Source organism: Phymastichus coffea, unplaced genomic scaffold (assembly GCF_024137745.1).
Source record: "Phymastichus coffea isolate CEN01 unplaced genomic scaffold, Cenicafe_Pcof_1.1 PCOF00015, whole genome shotgun sequence".
NCBI classification, from domain to species: Eukaryota; Metazoa; Arthropoda; class Insecta; order Hymenoptera; family Eulophidae; genus Phymastichus; species Phymastichus coffea.
Window position 1 is genome coordinate 5,355,518 of NW_026706826.1, and position 19,579 is coordinate 5,375,096.

Here is a 19,579-nt window from a genome sequence, read left to right on the forward strand (position 1 = left end):
CGGACCTCGATTTCTCAATTCCAACCAAACACCTCAGAATTGAGGAAATTATAAAAATTTCCAACATTGACGCAATCCAGCGGGAAAGGAAGACATATATTGTCATTCATTTACCTTTAGTTGAAAGAATTTACTATAACCTATACCGTCTGCACTCAAAATTGATACCACAATCACTGAGTTCAACTGAAAAATCAGCATATATTAGATACAAATACCCGTACTTGGCATTAAGTTCGGATCAAAAGCAGTATATACAGATGGACAACCACTCATTACAAAGTTGTGCGAACACATACTACCTTTATATGTCCGGTAGGAGGACCTGTCTTAGACGCTAATTTAAATAGAAAATGCGAACTAGGACTGTTATTACAACCATCCAGTCATGAATTATATCATTGTGACATAGTTTTGAGAATACAACGAATTACCAGTCGGAATTATATATCAACGGATGGGTCATGGATATACTCGGCTAACCGACAAGATACAGTCCGAATTGTCTGCCCGAATCAAGTGGACCAAAAAACCTTAATTCAAGGGGTAGGAATACTAAGAATTGCCCCGGGGTGCTTCGGTTATACTAAGGATGTGACCTTGTTTACGGAAATGGGCAAAGACAATACAAATGTTTACCTATATCAACCAAACTTAACCGTTAACCTAACGAATCTGTACCCGACACTAACCTACTTATCTGAAACAGATATTAAATTAGAAGGATGGATTCTTCAAACTGAAACCTGGACCAGCCAAGGAAAAACATTAAGCGATATTATGGAAAGGACGGAAATGATAAGAAACCATAAATAAAATCACAACAACCCAATCAGAACTAATTTATAGAGGATTCAGTATTAATATCCTAATCATAATAATTATCAGTATAATTTATAAATGTTGCATCATACGCACAAAAGCGTCAAATAATACCATAGTACACGCATCACCTCACATGCACACACCAAAATCATCTCGAAACAATTCACCGGATCCTCGACGCAGACCAATTCTTCATAGCTTCGGACTGACTACGAATAAGCAAATGCGTGCCCCGATGTCTGAAGAACGATCTAAGAAACAAGTTCAAATCGAAACCCTTCACATTCAACCCTCGAAGAAACCGAAACCCTTCGCGACTTAACCTAATCCGTTAATAAAATCTGAAAATTCTTCGCGTTTACAAATCCAGACAGCGGAGTCTGTATAAAAAAAATTTTTTTAATCAATAAATTATTGATCATTTGTTTCAGTACTCAATATCATCATGAGTGACATGTCCAAGCACTTGATAATAGACTCGACTTGCATTAAGATACGGTACTTAAATCATAAGCCGCTGAGCAAGCTCTTGACACGATTAGAGAGTATCGGACCCATTGAGGAGTTTCATTCACTACAAAATCTTACCAACAACAGTACAAGAATTATTCTCTGCAAATTTACTAGGATTAAATATGCAGTTAAAGTAAGAAAAATAAAAAATTGGAACATAAACACGATAAATCGTACCCGTATTTAAAAACCAAAACCGTTACAAACAAACGATTCTAGACCCACGGAGAAAACCCGATGGTTTTGTCGACTTCCCTGGACAATTGAAGAGAGTTATAGGGAAATATCATTTTTCCAACACTTCGTATAATTGGGACCCTTATTGTATCACAAAGTGTTGCGAGATAACAAAGGAGCCCTTGCTATAGGATACGCTCAGTATTACAAAGCTGCTGATGCCGCAACAGCGGCGCTAGATATGCTAACGTACGGAAAAGAAGATGGGACCACAGTAATGAAACTAGGCACCACTGGCTTTGCGACGAATGGATAGACGCATCAATGTATGAGGATCACGATACCACCTGCAGGTGGCAGTACCAAAATAAACTCAAGGAAGGAAAAATGAAAAGACAATACCCTAAATCAAAAGTGTGGAAAGTATATAAGGTGAATTCTACCAAAACAAATCAACCTGGCATAGGATTAGACAAAAATAAACCATCTACAGATCTTGTTACGCTCACGGAAATTAAATTAATGGACCCTACTCCTAATCCGCGGGCAACCTTATGAAAAGCCAGACGAATTTACCTAATAGAAGAAGACGTGATAACGGAATTGACCCTGAATATAGAAGATACTTCGAATCAGCTGTATAAATTATAAGTCATAGGATAAAAATTATTGAACCTTTCAATTGTATTATTATTATTTTACTTAGTGGACCCATAACTCTTTAATCTTTGACCTATTTCTTCACTCTTGTTATAGTTTAGTCTTAAATCTTTGTACTTTTTTCTTTTAACTGGACCATATTTTTACCTTGGGATGAAAGAGATTAACGGAATTCGCCTCCGAGGTGTAGCACCGGTAGATGACTCCTCCACTGCAATTCGAGTCAAATTTGATGACCCTCAACAAGAAGTTGCGGTCATCAAATTATTTAGTACTGTGGGGACCATACGCTCTACTACAACGATAGTATCCCCATCCTCCTCACATCATGGAGAAATCATTGCAGAATTTCTTCTTGAGGATGATTACCTTGCGGCGATCCTAAGATTCTTCCCGTGTACCATAGGAAAATGGTTACCTTAAGAAGAATGCTCATCTATAGTAACAAATGAGCATTCTTCGGAAGACGAAAGTGAGGAAACAATGGACCCAATTGGATTCACGTTACGATCAACTACACCGGCGTATGCGAAGGAGGATGATGCCGACCGACGACTGCATTTCCATATAACCGTACCGCGATGAACAGGGTAAGCCATGGCCAGAACAGCGGGTCCACGACGACTTCATACATTTACACTGCCCGTCAATCACTTTTGCCATGCTTACTTCAAAATTAGGCAAACTTGAAAGTTTTGTATCTCGGTCGGAAATCATCGTATCACAAAAAACCGGAGGGCATTTTAAAGGTAATTGCAAAAGCTTCCATTTAAGACGTGCAGAGACTTAAAAATGAATATATGTGTTTTTTACAGTAAAAAAACTAATTAAAAAAATTTCAATTTTTTTAACCTCGACTTAAATCAATTCCAATTTAGAACCAGGCGGTGGAGGGCAAATCGACCGGAGGGGTTCGGAAGGTAATGTCTTTCCCTTTAAAATTAGCCCCCGCGGGGTTCTATCCGATGTTTTTTAACCGAGTTACGGCGTTTTCTGTAAAAAAATAACCTTTTTTTTCAATCCTCAATTACTTCGACTTACGTACGTTTTGGAAAAAAATGCCAAGGAGAAAAAAGTTTCATTTTGTGCCCAAGAATACGAAAATAAAGTCAAAATAAAGAAATAGACAAAAAAATTTTTTTCGGTTTTTTAGCGCATTAAAAAAATAAAGGAATTTAATTTTTTTTACGCTTAGTTTTAGTTTTTTTGTGATTTACTACGTCCCTAGACATTTTAAAACGAAGCGTAAAAAAAAAAGTTAAATTCCTTTATTTTTTTAATGCGCTAAAAAACCGAAAAAAATTTTTTTCTTTCGCTTTTGCAATTACCTTTAAAATGCCCTCCGGTTTTTTGTGATACGATGATTTCCGACCGAGATACAAAACTTTCAAGTTTGCCTAATTTTGAAGTAAGCATGGCAAAAGTGATTGACGGGCAGTGTACACCAGTAGATTATATCAAAACATGGCAAAGCTCTTCTGTGGAAGAGCGGTGTATCTTTCCAATTGGGACCTACATTTGCAAGACTGTAATCTAGGGACCTATGACTACAACGGGTCCTCCTTTAATAGCATAAACAAGCTGACCTTGTTTTTGTAAATTTCCTCAACCAAACCAAAAGACCAAAACTTATTACTCCAGGATTAAGCTTCCTGTCTACAAAACTTAGAGGGGCTAGATCTAACAACCGGAAAGAATAACCGCCAACTAGCGTTGCGCAAATAAAGATTGGACCAAAATCACGAGCTTTTGCCTCCTTCCGTTAACTATTTTGTTTATATATCAATAAAGAGGACCATTTATATTATTTTACTATTATTATTTATCATTATTATGTATATTATTATTTTCTTCCTATACTACCCTAATTGGACCCTTCCAAAAGGTTACCGAGGAGGGCAACGATTCTAAGGGGGAAAGGATGTTACGTGACGTAACATGCTGCAATCAGCGTGCTTGGCTAAGTAATACGAGCTGATTAGAGCAGTGTAAAAATCTAAAGCGTTTGTGCTAGAGAGAGACGGAATACGAGAAACAAAGGATATATAATAAATTGGTGAAAACAACGAACAGAGGATTAGTCAGTCAGGACTGATCTCCAGAGCAAGTAGGCTGCAATTTTTCCGAAATTCAGAGTTTATCTCGCCAATTGAAATATAAATCTAGTTTAATTTAATTTTTCTGTGTTATCCGGTATTATTCTTTTACCTAATTAAAAGTTAATTGAAAGCTTTAGTTCAGTTTACTTCATCAGAGTTTGAGTGTTAATAAAAAGCCCAAGACAGACAGCAATCATACAGGCAATTTATTCACGCCGTTAGGATCAAAGAGAATATATTAATCCATTGTATCAATTGGATACATACTTATAATACGCATACATTTAATGGACCATACAATCCGTTTAAAAAACAAAAAGGAAGGAGGACCATATAGATAAAGAAACAATACTAATATATACGAGGTGTGTTCAAAAATTAAGGTGACTTTGTATTTTTAAGAAAAAATATTTATTTATCAATATTTATGTTGTCCCCTTCAAAGTAATCCCCCTCAGATACAATACACTTATGCCAACGGTTTTTCCAATCCTCAAAGCACTTCTCATAAGCACTTTTCGGTATAGCCTTAAGCTCTTCCAGCGATGCAGTCTTTATTTCTTCAATCGTTGCAAATATCCGTCCTTTCATAGGTCTCTTTAGTTTTGGGAACAAAAAAACGTCAGATGGGGCCAAATCCGGGGAATATGGTGGCTGCGCCATGATTGTGGTGTTGTTTTTGGCCAAAAAATCTCTCACAAGCAAAGATGAGTAAGCAGGGGCATTATCGTGATGCAAAAGCCATGAATTGTTTTTCCACAATTCTTGGAGTTTTCTTCGTATTGCTTCTCGCAAACGGCGCATAATTTCAAGATAATACTGTTTATTGACCGTACGTCTATATGGTAAGAACTCCTGATGTAACACGCCATGGTAATCGAAGAAAACAGTGAGTAAAACTTTGACATTTGATCGAACTTGGCGTGCTTTTTTCGGTCTTGGCTCATCTGGGCTCTTCCATTGGGACGATTGGACTTTGGTTTCGATATCATAACCATATACCCATGATTCGTCACCAGTTATGACCTTTTTGAGTAAATCTGGATCGTCGTTGACGTCATTCAACAGTTCTTGAGCGATGCTCATGCGACGATTCTTTTGGTCAAACTTTAGCAATTTCGGAACAAACTTCGCTGACACACATCTCATGCCCAAAACGTTAGAAAAAATTTCATGGCACGAGCCAAGCGATATACCAACATCCTCAGCAACTTCTCTGATAGTGATTCGACGATTTTCGAGAACAATTTTCTTCACTGCTTGAACGTTTTCATCAGTTGTTGACGTGCTTGGGCGTCCAGAGCGAGGCTCGTTTGTACCACTTGTAAACATTTTTTTTACTCAGAACAGTTTCACCGGATGCCACCGTCAACATTTCAAGTGTTTCGGAGCACTTTATTTTATTTTTTACACAAAATTTGATGCAAATCCTTTGATCCATATTTTTCGATAACAAGAAATCGCCGAGCACGCAAAACACTTATAACCTTTACGCCTCTCACAACCAAACAAAAAGTGCTATACACTTGAAACTTGGTACAGATGTTCGGGAAGAGTGTACCAACATAACAAAACAAAAAAATCGATAATTGAAAGTACGTTGCCCGTGAAATTTGAAAAGTCACCTTACTTTTTGAACACACCTTGTAAAGGACCGAACGCCAATAACTCTATTAAAAAAATAAGTGAGTACCATATTGTTTATAAATTATAGACAACGTGAGGCGAAGGACACGCGTCTATATATATATTTCAACTTTTGTTACATTTTGCTTTACATTTCCTACTTCACTATTTGTGTCTCGTGTCCAGTTTGTGTAGTTGGTAATGTATGTGTTTTGTGTGTGTATGTGCGTGTGCGTTTTATATATATGTGTGCGTATGTAGGTGTGGTTGCATATCTTGTGTCTCTGTCTTCTGCGCCTGTCTGTTCAGCCTTTCTGCCCATTTTTCAGTTGCCTAATCTTCTCTTCCTCTCTCTCTCTCTACGAGATCTGCCTTTTCCACTCTTCTGTTTCTCTCTCTCTTGCTTATTTCCTTTTCGACTTCTTCCTTTGCTACTTTCTTTTGCATTTTCACCTTTGCCTTTCTTTTACCTTTTCACCTTTGCCTTTCTTTTGCTTTTGCTCTCTTTCTTGCTAATCATCTCACCTGTCTTTCTCCTTATTAGGGCTTTGATACCTTTTTCTCATTTCCTATTGCTCCCTCTGCCTTTCGTTTCCTCAGCCTCACTTATTTTCCTTAGTGTCTTATAATTTTATCTTCTTGTTTTCCTTTTTCTTTCTCTTCTTCGTTTCTTCTTCTTTTCCATTTTTGCCCCATCATCCAATGCCTGCTTCCTCTGGCTTGTGTAGTTGCTAGTACATGTGTTTTGTGTGTGCGTTCATGTGTATTTTTGCGTGTGTGTGCGTGTTTTGTGTATATGTGTGCGTATGTAGATGTATCTGCGAGTCTTATGTCTCTGTCTTCTGTTCCCGTCTGTCCTTAGTGTCTTATAATTTCGTCTTCTTGTTTTTCTTTTTCGTTCTCCTCTTCGTTTCTTCATCTTTTCCATTTTAGCTCCATCATCCACGCCATCTTTTCTTTGCTTCTTTTTATTATTTTTTCCTATTCTTTCCCTTCCTTTTTGCTTTTTTCACATTTTTCTACTATGTGCTTCCAATTTTCTTCCTCTTTCATACACATTCTGCATCTCTTATTTTCTTCTTTTTTCCAATACCTGCTTCCTCTCGTTTCATTACCTAACCTAAACCTTTCCCTTGTTTGTAGGCTTTTTATTCTTCCCTCTCCTTGAATTTCCTTTAATCTATACTTTTTCATTTCTTCTTTCAGTTTTTTCCACTCCTTTATGTATCTTGATTTTTCTAGCTTTTCTTCTAGTTCTTTTTCATTTTTTTTCTTCAGCTCATCTCTTATTTCTTCCCAAAACTCTTCCCTCATTTCATCTCCCTCTTCTCTCTCTCTGTAAATTTTACTTTTTTCTAGCCTTTCCTCTCTCTCCTCCTTCTTACCCTTTTTATCTTTTTCATTTCTTTCCCTTTTCTTTAATTCTCTCCATGCTTCTTTTCTTATTGAGCCATCTATTTCTTCTCTTATTTTGTTTTCATACTTCATTGCTCTTTCTAATGCTGTTTCTTTCATTTCTTGTCTTCCTGTTTCCCATCGTATTAGGTAACTTGGCGTGTTTCTATCTAATCCTAAAACCCACTTTATGTATTTTAGTTGTAGTCTTTATATTTCCTCATATCTCTTCCATCCCCAGATTTCTGCTCCATACATAATCACACTTTTCGCCAGAGCATGGAACAGGTTCATCCTTAGCTCCCAGTTTTCTCTAAATAGCTTTTCTCCTAGCCCCCATAACTTTCCGAGTCCCATATTTATTTTCCCTTCTACCTTCTTTATCTGCTTTTTGTTTCCGTTATTTCTGCTTATCACATATCCTAAGTAGTTGTACTCTTTCACCATCTCTATCTTCTCATCTTCCCATTCGAATTCTTCTTCCTTCCCTGCATTTCATCATCTTTGATTTTCCTACATTTAACTCTAATCCCCTTTCTTCCAGGTATCTTTTTAATTTTTTCAGCATTACTTTCATTCCACTTTCATTCTTTGCCATCATCACTATATCATCTGCGTATCCTAATGTCCATATTTTCTTCCTTCCTATCACTACCCCTCCTTCTTGCACCTGCTTGATCTTCCCTTCCAGGTCGGCGAAGGCAAGATTAAATAGAGTGGTGCTCAAAGGGCACCCTTGACTTACGCCTTTGTAAGTCTCAAACTCCCCAATTATTTCTCCTCCAACTTTTACCTTACTCCCTGTTTTCTTGTATATTTCTTCTATTCTTTTCCTAATTTTTCTATTTATCCCTTTCTCTTTCATTGTTTCCCATATTTTCTTCCTCTTTATTTTATCAAAAGCGGCCTTCATGTCTGCAAAGAATACGAACAGTTTTCCTCCTTTTTCCCTTATTTCCTTCCCTATTATTGTTTTTAATATAAATATCGCGTCCATTGTTCCTCTTTTCTTCCTAAATCCCATCTGCGTATCACTTAGCGTTTCTTTAGCTTCTAGTTCTCTTTCCAGCTTTTTTCTCAGTATTTACGCATATATTTTATATCCCGTGTCCATCAGCGTTATTCCTCTATAGTTTCCTACTTCTTCTTTCCTCCCTTTCTTATATATTGGTACTATTATTCCCTTTCTCCATTCTTCCGGATATCCTTCTAAGTTCCATATTCCATTTAAGCATTTTGTCATATCTTTTATCAAGCCTTCCGTGCCTTCCACCCAAGCTTCATTTGCTATACCATCTTCTCCTGTCGCCTTTTTTTTGCATTTTTCTTATTACCTCTTTTACTTCTCTTTCTTTGATTTCTTCACCTTCCTCTCCTTCGCTGTCTTCGGTTTCTTCCCCTTTACTTTCTTCCTGTTCTTTCTCTCCCAGTTGTTCCTTGAAGTGCTTTATCCATTCTTCTTTTCCTATATTTTCATCTAATCCAATTCTTTTCTTCCTATTGCTATTCACTTTATCCCAGAATTTTCTTCTCGTCTTATCTGTTCTTATTTTTTCTGCCAATCTTTTCCCTTCCTCTTCTTTTGCTTTTCTTATTTCCTCTCTGTATTCTCTTTTTGCTTCTAAATATTTGCTTCTGTCTCCTTTCCCCTTTCTTACCTTATTTAACTCTGCCATCACCCTATCCCTTTTTGCCTTACATTCTTTTCTCCACCAGCTTTTTTTTATCCTTTTTTTTCCTTATCTTCTTTTTTACAACTGCGTTCTTCACTCTATTTTTTATATCTTTCCATTTATCTGTTCCCTCTATTGCATCTATCCATCTCTGATACTCCCTTATACCTTCTTCACTCCAGTCGTCTATCATTCTTTCTTCCTCTTCTTTTCTTTCTTCCGCTATTTTGTCTCCCAATTCCACCTCTATTGGTAAGTGGTCCGACTTTACCCTCTCCTTTATTTGAACCTTTTTTATCGCCTCATCACCTTCCTCGTTACCTACTACATAGTCTATCGTTGACATTCTTCTCGCTCCTATATATGTTATTTCTCCCTCTTCATCTCCTTCTTTTCTCCCATTCGTTATCACTAAGCCCATTTCTCCTAGCCATTTTATCATTTCTTCTCCCTCTGCGTTTAACACTTTATCCTTGGCCTTAATTTCTTCTAGTTTTTCTTCTGTCTCCCATTCCCTTCCTTCGGTTCCTGTTCTTACGTTGAAGTCTCCTCCTATAATTATTGTTTTTCCTCTGTTCTCTTCTATCTCTTCACTTTGGTATTCATAGTTTTCCTTCTTCTCATGTTGTATATACACCGATGCTATCATGTATTCCTTCCCTCCGATCTTTATTTCTCCTAATATTACCTCACTTGTCCTTTCTTTCTTCCATTCAACCTTATTCATCCCTTTCCTCTCACTTACCGCCATTATTTCTCCCCCTATTTCTCTCCTCCTTCTTCCTTCTCTTCTTGAATCCCTCCACTCTATACTGTACCCTTTCAGTTGTTTCTCCACACCAGTCCTTGCCCCTTGCCCCTTCGCCAGGTTTCCGTTAGCCCTATTATGTCGAATTCCCTTAAATTAGTCCCAGTCGTCTTCCTCCATGCTCCTCACCCCCACCACGTTCCAGAATAGTATTCTTACTGCCTTCCTCCCCCCTCTCTCCCTTCTCTTCTCTCTCTCTCCTTTATCCCTATTGCTTTCGAAACCGTTCCACCCCTTTTCCTACCATTTTTCCCTCTCTCTCGCTCCACCACCATCTGCTATCCCTGACTTCACCCCGTTATACTACATCTCTACCTCTTTACCATTACTTTTTATTTCTCTCTCTTTCCTTCTTACTTCCTCTCTTATCTTCCTCTGCTTCCACGTTCAGTCCTGATCTATGTAGATCTTTTTCTGTCCCAGCTTATTTTTCCTTTTCATAATTCCTTCTTTTCGTTCCTATTACGCATCTAATTTGTCACATCTTTGTTCCTCTTTCTCCTCGATCCTCTCTCCCCGTTTTCCCTCCTATTCTTCTCAGATTCACTATCTCCTCTTTCATTTCTAGTTCCTCCCTTAACCAGTCTTCTGCCTCTCCCTTCCTTTCTCATCTTAACCTAAGTCTATCACTATTATCATCTAAATCTGTCACTATTATATTGTTTATCCTACTTTCTCTATTCATTTTTTCTCTTATATACTCTATTTCTTCCTGATTGCCTACTTCTGTTCCTCTTTGCTTCTTGTTTCCTCCTACTATACTTTTTTTAGTTTCAGGCATTCTTCTTCCAACTAGTTCATCCTCTCTCCACATTTTTCCTGCAGTTTCTTTTCTCTAAGTTCTGCTTTTTCCCTTTCTTCCTTCATCTCTTTTTTCCTTTCTTCTCTCTCTCTCTTTCTCTCTCTCTTGTTCTCTCCTAACGTTTCCTATTTCTTTCGCCCATCTTTGTTCTCTTCTTTTCCCCTCTGCCTCCATTCTTTCCATTTTATCCATTATTTCTTTAAACATTTCTGTCCTTTCTCTCCTTTCTTCCTTCCATGCCTCTCTTAAATCCCTTATATCTGCCCGTATCTTTTCGATTATATCTTCTACCTCACTACTTTTTCCCACTTCTCTTGTGGGAGATCAGCCACTGTCCGCTCTCTCTCCCCCGCACCATCTTTACTATTTTCTTCTTTTCCTCCTCTGTGCCTTTCTTCCATCCTTCCATCCTTATCTCGAATTTTTCGTGTTGTCACAAACCTTTCCCTAACTCATACGCCTTAATTCGTCTCGCTAATTCTGCGCGTGATCCCACCTTTCTTCCCTGTCTTACCTTTTCTGTCTCCGCCTTTACTTCTTACCGCCCCTCTTCTCTACCTGCCTTTCCCGCTTCCTGATTTTCTCTCTTAACCTCAACCTTTCTTTTTTCTTCATTCCTCTCTCTCTCTCTGCTTTTTCCTGCTCTTCTCCAAACCTCTCTCTCTCTCTCTCTCTCTCTACTCCACTTCTCTTCCGCCTCCTCCCTCTTTCTACCTCTATCTCTCCCTTCAAACATTTTTCCTCTCTAACTTTCTCACCAAAACTCGCACTCACAGTCAAGACACGTCCACTTCCATCCACGAGTCGAAACCCACTCCATATAAAATAATTATTGAAAAGAGAAGAAAAAATAACGACACGTTGCGAGCCCCGCTAGGATTGTAGCAAAACCTGAGCTGTTAGATCTGCTTGGCTGTGCAGCGAAATTTTTTTTTGTTAAGTCGGCGAGAAGCTTCATACGTGTAATCAGCAGCTGAAATTCACGAATAAAGACAAGCGCGATTGTAACTGTGGAACCGACAAAGAAGACGAATTGAGTCAGACGTGAAGAAGCGTGAACAAAGATATATGCCAGAAGTGTATTAAGATCATTAAACGACAAACCAAAGAATATAATAGCAATAGAGGCGGCAAATGAAAGAGAGATTACGCAAGAAAGCAGTAAGTTATTTTCAATACAAACATTCTTAATTGCCCACTCAATTGCTAAATCTCTGCACAGAGTGGACGAAAAATGTTGCCGAGAGGCATCACGATCGCCATTAGTTTGCTATCCGTCTAATACCCGTCTAATCCGTCTAATCTCTTATTATTAGATTATTAGACGGATATTAGACGGATTAAGATCCGTCTAATATCCGTCTAATAATATTAACTTGGTTACGGGTGATTAATAGTTGCGAAAATCACTAAAATAAACCGATACATCGCTTCACTGCTTGAAATCGATAATAGTATTGATACTCGTGGCGTGAAAGAACCTTTTCTGTCCCTCTTTTTAACTAGTCTACGCTACTGAGACAGTTACAGAATTGCCTGACACGATCTCTAAAACGCAAGAGCCGGCTTGTCGTAGTGTATCTATTTCTTTTTCTCTCACTTTATGAATTGTTCGACGGCGTGGAAGTAGTTCCTGGTGAGCATTGAAGAATATAACATACATATAAATTTAATTTAACAGCTATTCAAATTATTGAAAAACTTCATTTTTTACAAAAAATTATATTTAAAAGAAAAAAATCACTGTTATCGAAGATAATTTATTTTCACATCGAGTTTTTAAAAACTTACTGGCTAGGAATTAACTTCGATCTGGTCTAGATAATGAATGCGATATCAAAATCTAAATGATATCGAGTATCGTAGTCAATTTGATCAATAAGAAATTTTTAAATCTCACCCGAAGTTCAAAATTTTTACCGAAACATTCATTCATTTTTTCTAGGAAACGAAGCACTTTTTAAAGTATTTCTAGGAAGAAAAAGTAAGAGAATTTCAAAATGTAATAAGTAGACAATTAATTAATTAATTAGTTGCTCATCTATAACATTTAAAAATTTTTTTCTTGGTAACAAAGCATTGTACTTAAAAGTTTTAAAAACACAAAGTATTTCAAATTAGCCAGTGAATACGCTTCAATTTTTTCGAAACATTTCGAAAGGAATTAATAGTTTTTTTGATAATTAAATTATACGTGAGTACTAAACCTTCCAACTTGAATATATTTATAGTTTACCAAAAATTTACAATAGGAAAATTAAAAATGTTGCCGACAACTTCTCTAAAAAGTTTAGATGTATTTGTTTATAAAATCTAATAAATCTATTTTTTTATCCGAGAAATTTTTTTGTAAAGTGCTTCATTTCTGAGAAAAAAAATTCATCAATGTTTCGGTAAAAATTTTGTACTTCAGGCGCTATTTTGAAATTTTTAATTGGCCAAACTGACCTTGACATCCCATATCCTTTAGATTCAGATATCGCGTCCATAATCTAGACCGGTTCGAAATTGATTTCAAACAGATAACTCTTTGAAAACTCGATTTAAAAAATAAATTACCTTCGATAGTAGTGATTTTTCTACTCTTTTAACAGCATTTTTCGGTAAAAAATAAAGTTTTTGAATATTTTGAATGATACCATCGGAAAGATCACATTTCAGACTACAAAAATAGATCTATCGTGATTTTTTCGCCTCGTGATAATTCTAAATATGATAATTTTAAGCGCGAGTAGAGAGATGTACAAGACGTGTCCGGCTGGATGATAATGTGTTAATTTAAATAGTCAATAAGAACCATCTTATAGTTGACAAAAACCCACTTGATGCTGAACAAACTTTCTCTCTGAAATCACTATTATAGTATTATGATGTGTAACGGGGTTGATACCGTTTAATTACTTTTATTCGCGCAACTTTATTGAAGGGCGAATGTAATCATCTATGCTCAATACATAATCCGGAGAGCATGGGGAAACAGGTGTCAGTCAACCAATAGATCTACTAATCTACGAAAATGTGAGTGGAAGCGATACGGAATAAGCGAGTCGAAAGCACTTGTTAATAACACGAACAGAACCTTTTATTGTCTATCAAAAGTTACATTGGATCGGCCCGCGTGTTTATGTTGACATCGGCGCTCGCTCATCGACAACACGCAGTGTCGGGACGCTCGCTGTTCTTTGTTAACAGAGCTATTGCATGCACGCTTCGAACACGAGAAATTAATTGTTATGCATGCGGTCACGATCGCGAGATTAAGCTGGCCAGCTTACCTTCGTGTTGCGGACGCTCGAAGATGACACCAATAAGTCGCACTCGGAAAAGGTCTATAGTTTGTTTGTGTCGCGAGTCGCGAACTTAAAAGCACGTGGCTTCGCCCTCGATGGCGAAACCTCACGCACGCACTAGCGTTATCACAGCGCACGGTGTTTTTGTCTGCCGGCTCAAGCCTTCGCCCTCAGGAGTTGCACGGCACCTCGGCTGCGACAATCTCTGGCACTCTCGTCTGGCTGCTTTGCGAATGGAATTCGGCTCCGATAACTCGGGTACCGATAGTTGATCTCCTCTACACGGGCGAACTCGTTGATGGTCAATGCTTCACTCACGCGCAAGCGTGATGGTGGTTAGAGCTTCACTGGTTCAATTTCAAGCGCGCGCGTTCCGTCTGCTCGCGTGCCGAATTCCTTCGTTACGTTCCTAATCTCCCCAGTAGGTGCTGCCCCGCGAGCAGCAATCAGGTTATTTTATTAGCGCTAATTCGACGTTTACCGTCACAGATGAAATATTTTAAGCATACAGAAATAAAAATAAAAAAACCAGGTACCACAGCATTTAGATCTCTAAAAGAATAAGACCTATAAACATAAAAAAAATAATCATATTAGGGCAATTATGTAATTCAACAAATTATCTAATGACCTCAAGATACTTAAAAATGAGAACAACAGAAAACAAAACTCAAGAAGCAGATAAAAGAAATTTCTTAACAAAGTAGTATTTTACAACAGCAAGGCAAATGCGTTGTATATTATGGTGAAAAATCGGTAATATTTACTATATTTTTTATTATGGATTGTATATATTCGAAGCGTTCTACAGCAACAGCATGTTACATCAGAAAGAGGTTATATACAGTGCGATACCTTTCTTACTAATGCAAAAATCAAGACACAACAGCGACGCGGCATTTATCATGTCTGAAGATGGCGCGACATAACATCAGTCCGATAAACGCTGAATTGCAAGTTTCGTGCCTAAACTTCGAGCAAGCTTTTAGCCTGACCATGACACAAAATTGCCTTATTCTTAACTATATCATATAAAATACAAAAATCAAGGAAACTAAAGGTATAAAGACTCCAGCACAGACTGCACAAATTCATTCATTTAGTCGGATTCATGCAGTTTATCCATTCATACAGTATAGTCGGATTCAAACAGTACACTACACCAGTACATCCAGTCAGATTCACTCACAAGAAAACTACCCTCATCAATTTTCTTTATTTTTTGATATTTGACCTGTGTCTTTTCGTTTGTACTAATTCGACAATTTAAGGGGTGAAAACCAGCTCTAAAATTCATCCCATGAAAGGGTTTTTTTCTATATTTCTCCGAAACTATTTCGAATTTCTCGGTGAAACAAAGTAAATATTATTCATTATTGAAAAATCAGTATTAGCGTATTATTTTCATCAATAAGAGTTGCATTCCCTTTGTTTTATAAGTTTTGGGGGTGAAATTTAGAGGTGATTTTTACCCCTTAAATCGCTGAATTAACACGAACGAAAAGACACGAGTCACATATTTTTCAATGTACCACAACATATCAAAAAATAAAGAAAACCGGTGAGGTACACCTGGAACAGTTCCCTTGACAGTGAAGCATAGTCAGGCACTTTCTATCATACTCACTCACTCACACTCAACTCAAGACGTCAGTCAATCACTCTAGATGGAAGCTGAATACGCAATGCATTACTTTAAATCTGTGCAACATCGTATTCAGACTGACGGCTATCTTTTTTTCAAGTGCCATAGTTCAAGCTAGAATAATTTACGCGACGCGTGCATTAAGGCATACAGCGGTAATATTAGCTTTTTATTTTTGTTCAAATTCTTGTTTTAATTTAATTTAATTTCAGTTGTATCCAGATCCGCGAACAGGAACTTAATTTCTCTGCTTGATTACAAAATTTTGTAATGTTGTTATATTTATATGTATTACTTGTAAGCATTATATAGAACTCTGGAACAAATAAAGAAATAAAAAAGTAAAGACATCCGAAATTTTTTAGCTCATTTAAAGGACTTTAGGAGGCTGACACGCTCCTAAACATAAAAATTGAAGAACTAAGTGATCCTTCTAAACATTTAGAGCTGTTTCAGAGTTCATAGTTATTAAATTTGGGTTCATTTCACAGTTATTATACATGAAGATGGTTATCTTTAAAATGGCCTTATAATGATCCTGAACATAATTTTATAGATAGAATATATGAGCATATGGCCGTTTTAAAGGACCCCCCTCCCCTAACACGACCTCACCAGTTTTAATATTCTTTTGATATGGTATATCATAGAAAAATAAGTAACACGTATTTTTTTATCGGCGGAAAACACATAATGATTAATGTCCCGGTTCATGCTCCGCTGTATCACAAAATAAAGTTTTCATCTCAAAATAGTATTCCTTAAAATAGTAATGCAAAACATCATTTAAAAGAAAATATACCTATTCATAAGTATAGAATATGTAATAGAACCATTGCTTATTAATTTCAGGTTTTCAAATGCCGGTTTAGAATAATTGTCGATTTAACGCAAAGTACTATTACTTCTCTTAATCAAACTTCATGTTTGGAAAAAAAATTACTGATTCAAGGACACGAAGGAAAAAGCCAAGTAAGTTCTTATTTGAGTAATGGAATCGAATTGATTGAGAATTCTGCCAATTCAGAATATTCGAGAAAATATAGACATACCAAATATAGATGGATAACAACTTCTATAGATGTTCAAAGTATTAGATAAAATAATATATTTCATTTATTGTAATTTAAAATAAAAATTTTATATTATATCCAAATTTAAGATTGTGTACTTAATTGTTTTATGAAAATGTTAATAATTACAAGATATTTCGTGACGATTTCTTATACAGGATGATTCAAAAGGATTGCAGTTCCCACAACTTGGTTGTAGACAAAAATTTTTCTAAAGCGATTGGCATTTACCAAAAATTTCTATATCTAATATTTCCCGGGAAAATGAATTTCCAAAATTAATCATTTCGACAAATCAGACGGCAGCTCCGGTCAATAAAAAAATTTTCGTTTGCTCATTACAAGTATTATCCCCTCTACGCGAGCTAACCGACGGTGAGTGTTGCTATACTTGATAAACAACAATTATTAAGTCAACAATTATTTTTATATCAAAATAATTTTAGAACATTGCCACTTATAACTTATTAATTGAAATGTAATTAAAATTTCACGCACTTGATTGTATTAAAATAAACACAATAATAAAACAAAAAATGATTCATTTGTCATTACTCGTGCGCTTTTGCAACACAGGGAATTGTTCAAGTGTACGAATGTAGACATTGTTGTGATTTAGTCTAGATTTTTGACGGTTGAAGAAATTCTTATGATAAAACATGTTTGAAATTTTAAAACATAATTATTACTTTGCTAGTCACATGAGTATATTGACATAAGTGTATAGGGATATTGCTTAGCAGAAAAAGAATATTGGAAAGTGGCATCAATTTATGAAAATCGTAATAGTCGATACTCTGCAGCGGCGACAGTGTTTCAGTCGAGATACCACAATCATTTCGTTTTTAATCATGGTTCGAACAAAACCGTGAGTCAATGTTCATTTTTGTGAAATTCACGCATAATGGATTGAACTTACACGAGCAGTTGCTATAGTCATATCAATTTGAAGAAAAATCTAACTATTTCAGGAACAAATCGTTATCTCCGTCATTAGAAATTGTCGGAAAATATCATGTAGTTAATTGTAAAAATAGTTTTAGGAACTGTGACGAGAGAAGGCCATGTGCCGGTCTCTCGTCTGCGTTCTCCCTCCTTCACTCGGCAAGGCGTGTTGGCCAACGTTAGGCGCATTAAAGTATGCGCCTAACACTTGGTCTTTTTGTTTCAGCGCCAAGGACGGGCCAGCGCAGTTGAGCGCTAGAAAAAGTTGAGGAACGCGGAGAGAGAGTGAGAAAAAGAGAGAGAGAGAGAGAGTATTAGGCCCATGCAGGGATTGGCAGGCGCGCAACGCGTGACCGATAAGCGGCGCGTCGCGTGCCGCCTAACTAATAGGTCAAGGTAGGGAGAGGAGCGAGCGCCGCTGAGCGGCTGCAAGACGAGCGCAAGAATTAGTGCGTGTAGGAGTCGAAGCCTAGTCCTACTAGAGTGCAGTAGTCCTGCTAGAGAGTGCAGTTTGGGATAGCCGGAAGGAAGGTCAACCCTACCGGCAACAGCTTTGTCTGCGACCGCGGCCAGCCACCCCTGCAAGGAGAGTCAACGTCGCCTTTGGATATCTGGTCGGCGATAGCAGCCAGCAGCTAGCAACGATCTGACCAGCGACGACGACCAGTACTTCCTGCGGCAGCACATCGCCCGGGATCCACGACGTTACTAGGAGCGGTGAACAAAGGTCAAGCTTTCTTTTCTTCTTTTTCTCTACACTCTCTCTCTCTGGTGATGCGACGGCCGGTGCGCGTTGAATAGGATAGCCAGGCATCCACGTGCCGGCTATCTAAAGGTCCGCGTTTAAGTTTAATTTGTAGTAGTGTAAGTTGCGACCGGCGAATTGTCCAGGCGCCCACGTGCCGGGCAGTTCATCCGGTATAGGTTCGCGTAATTTAAGTAAGTTTGTAATAGGTTAAGTGCGCGATTGGATATTAAGACGAGATGCGAAGTATTCATTTGTGAATACTATGAGTAGTTTATTATTCTATTGTAGTTTATTATTCTATTGTAGTTGGTTAGTTAGTAATTAGACTATGTTATGCGCGCGTATGTTTAATTTGAACAATGATTAATAATAATAGGCTGTAAGTGAGATTTGATTTCTGTCTTTCTATAATTCATTTATCAACCTCTCCTCGTTCTTCTCCCTCAATTGCCTTGAACGAAAGTGCCTCACTTACCCCGCAAAGAATTGGTAACAAAGGATTGAGTTTTGTTACAGAACGAGAAAGTTTTTAGCAACATTTATTTTCAAAATTTCAAGATTTTTTACTTCTTTTCAATAACTTTTGTCTATATGTTCTATCGAAAATCGGCAGGCTATATTTGAATTACTTGCTTAATTGTATATAAGAATATTATATTTCGCAATAACACTCTTACTTTTACAAAAAATATTATGCAGAATACGCGAATATTCCGAAATATTTTTAATTGCTATATGCAGAAAATACGTAAAATTCATATGTAAATTAAAAAAAAATATGATACATAAACAATGACATTGTGCAAATTAAGGTACTGTTATTAAAAAAAATATCACCAGTTGTTACCACATAACTTTCATTAAGTTAGTATTATCAAAGGATAACGTAAAAGATTTTTTATATATGATTATTAAAGTTACTACTATTACTCAAGAATATGATACGAAAGCTATTTTACATGGATCTAATATAGGTACTCTTCTCAAAGGATATAATAAATGATCCATTGTTGTATATGACTTTGAAAGCTATTTGTTTGAAAGGGTAATAAAATGGTAACTATCATATGAGTCGAAAGATACTATTAACAGAAGAAAATTTTATTGCAAAACACGTACTATCCTAACGTAAACTTACACTGGTTGTTCAAGTTTTAATATATATTACATAATAACTTTTAATTACTTTTTATTTTAATAAGTACATTATTAATTTACATAAGTTCATATAGACAACCATATATGAGCGCGGCAGTCAACTGGCACGCGTACTGTTAACGATGCAAGGGCACACTACAGG

At 36.9% G+C, this 19,579-nt stretch overlaps 1 protein-coding gene across 2 annotated transcripts in view; it reads left to right on the forward strand.

Annotated features, from left to right (window-relative positions):
* Positions 1-16,945, forward strand: part of LOC131675032 (uncharacterized) — a 257,161-nt gene extending 240,216 nt beyond the window's left edge. Inside the window, exon 5 of one of the 2 annotated variants that reach the window (XM_058953847.1) lies at positions 16,366-16,945. In XM_058953847.1, coding sequence (XP_058809830.1) covers positions 16,366-16,614 — 249 coding nt within the window. In that variant the 3' untranslated portion in view covers positions 16,615-16,945. The remainder of the gene's footprint in view (positions 1-16,365) is intronic. The other variant, XM_058953846.1, reaches the window with a different exon arrangement.
* Positions 16,946-19,579: the final 2,634 nt, after the last annotated feature.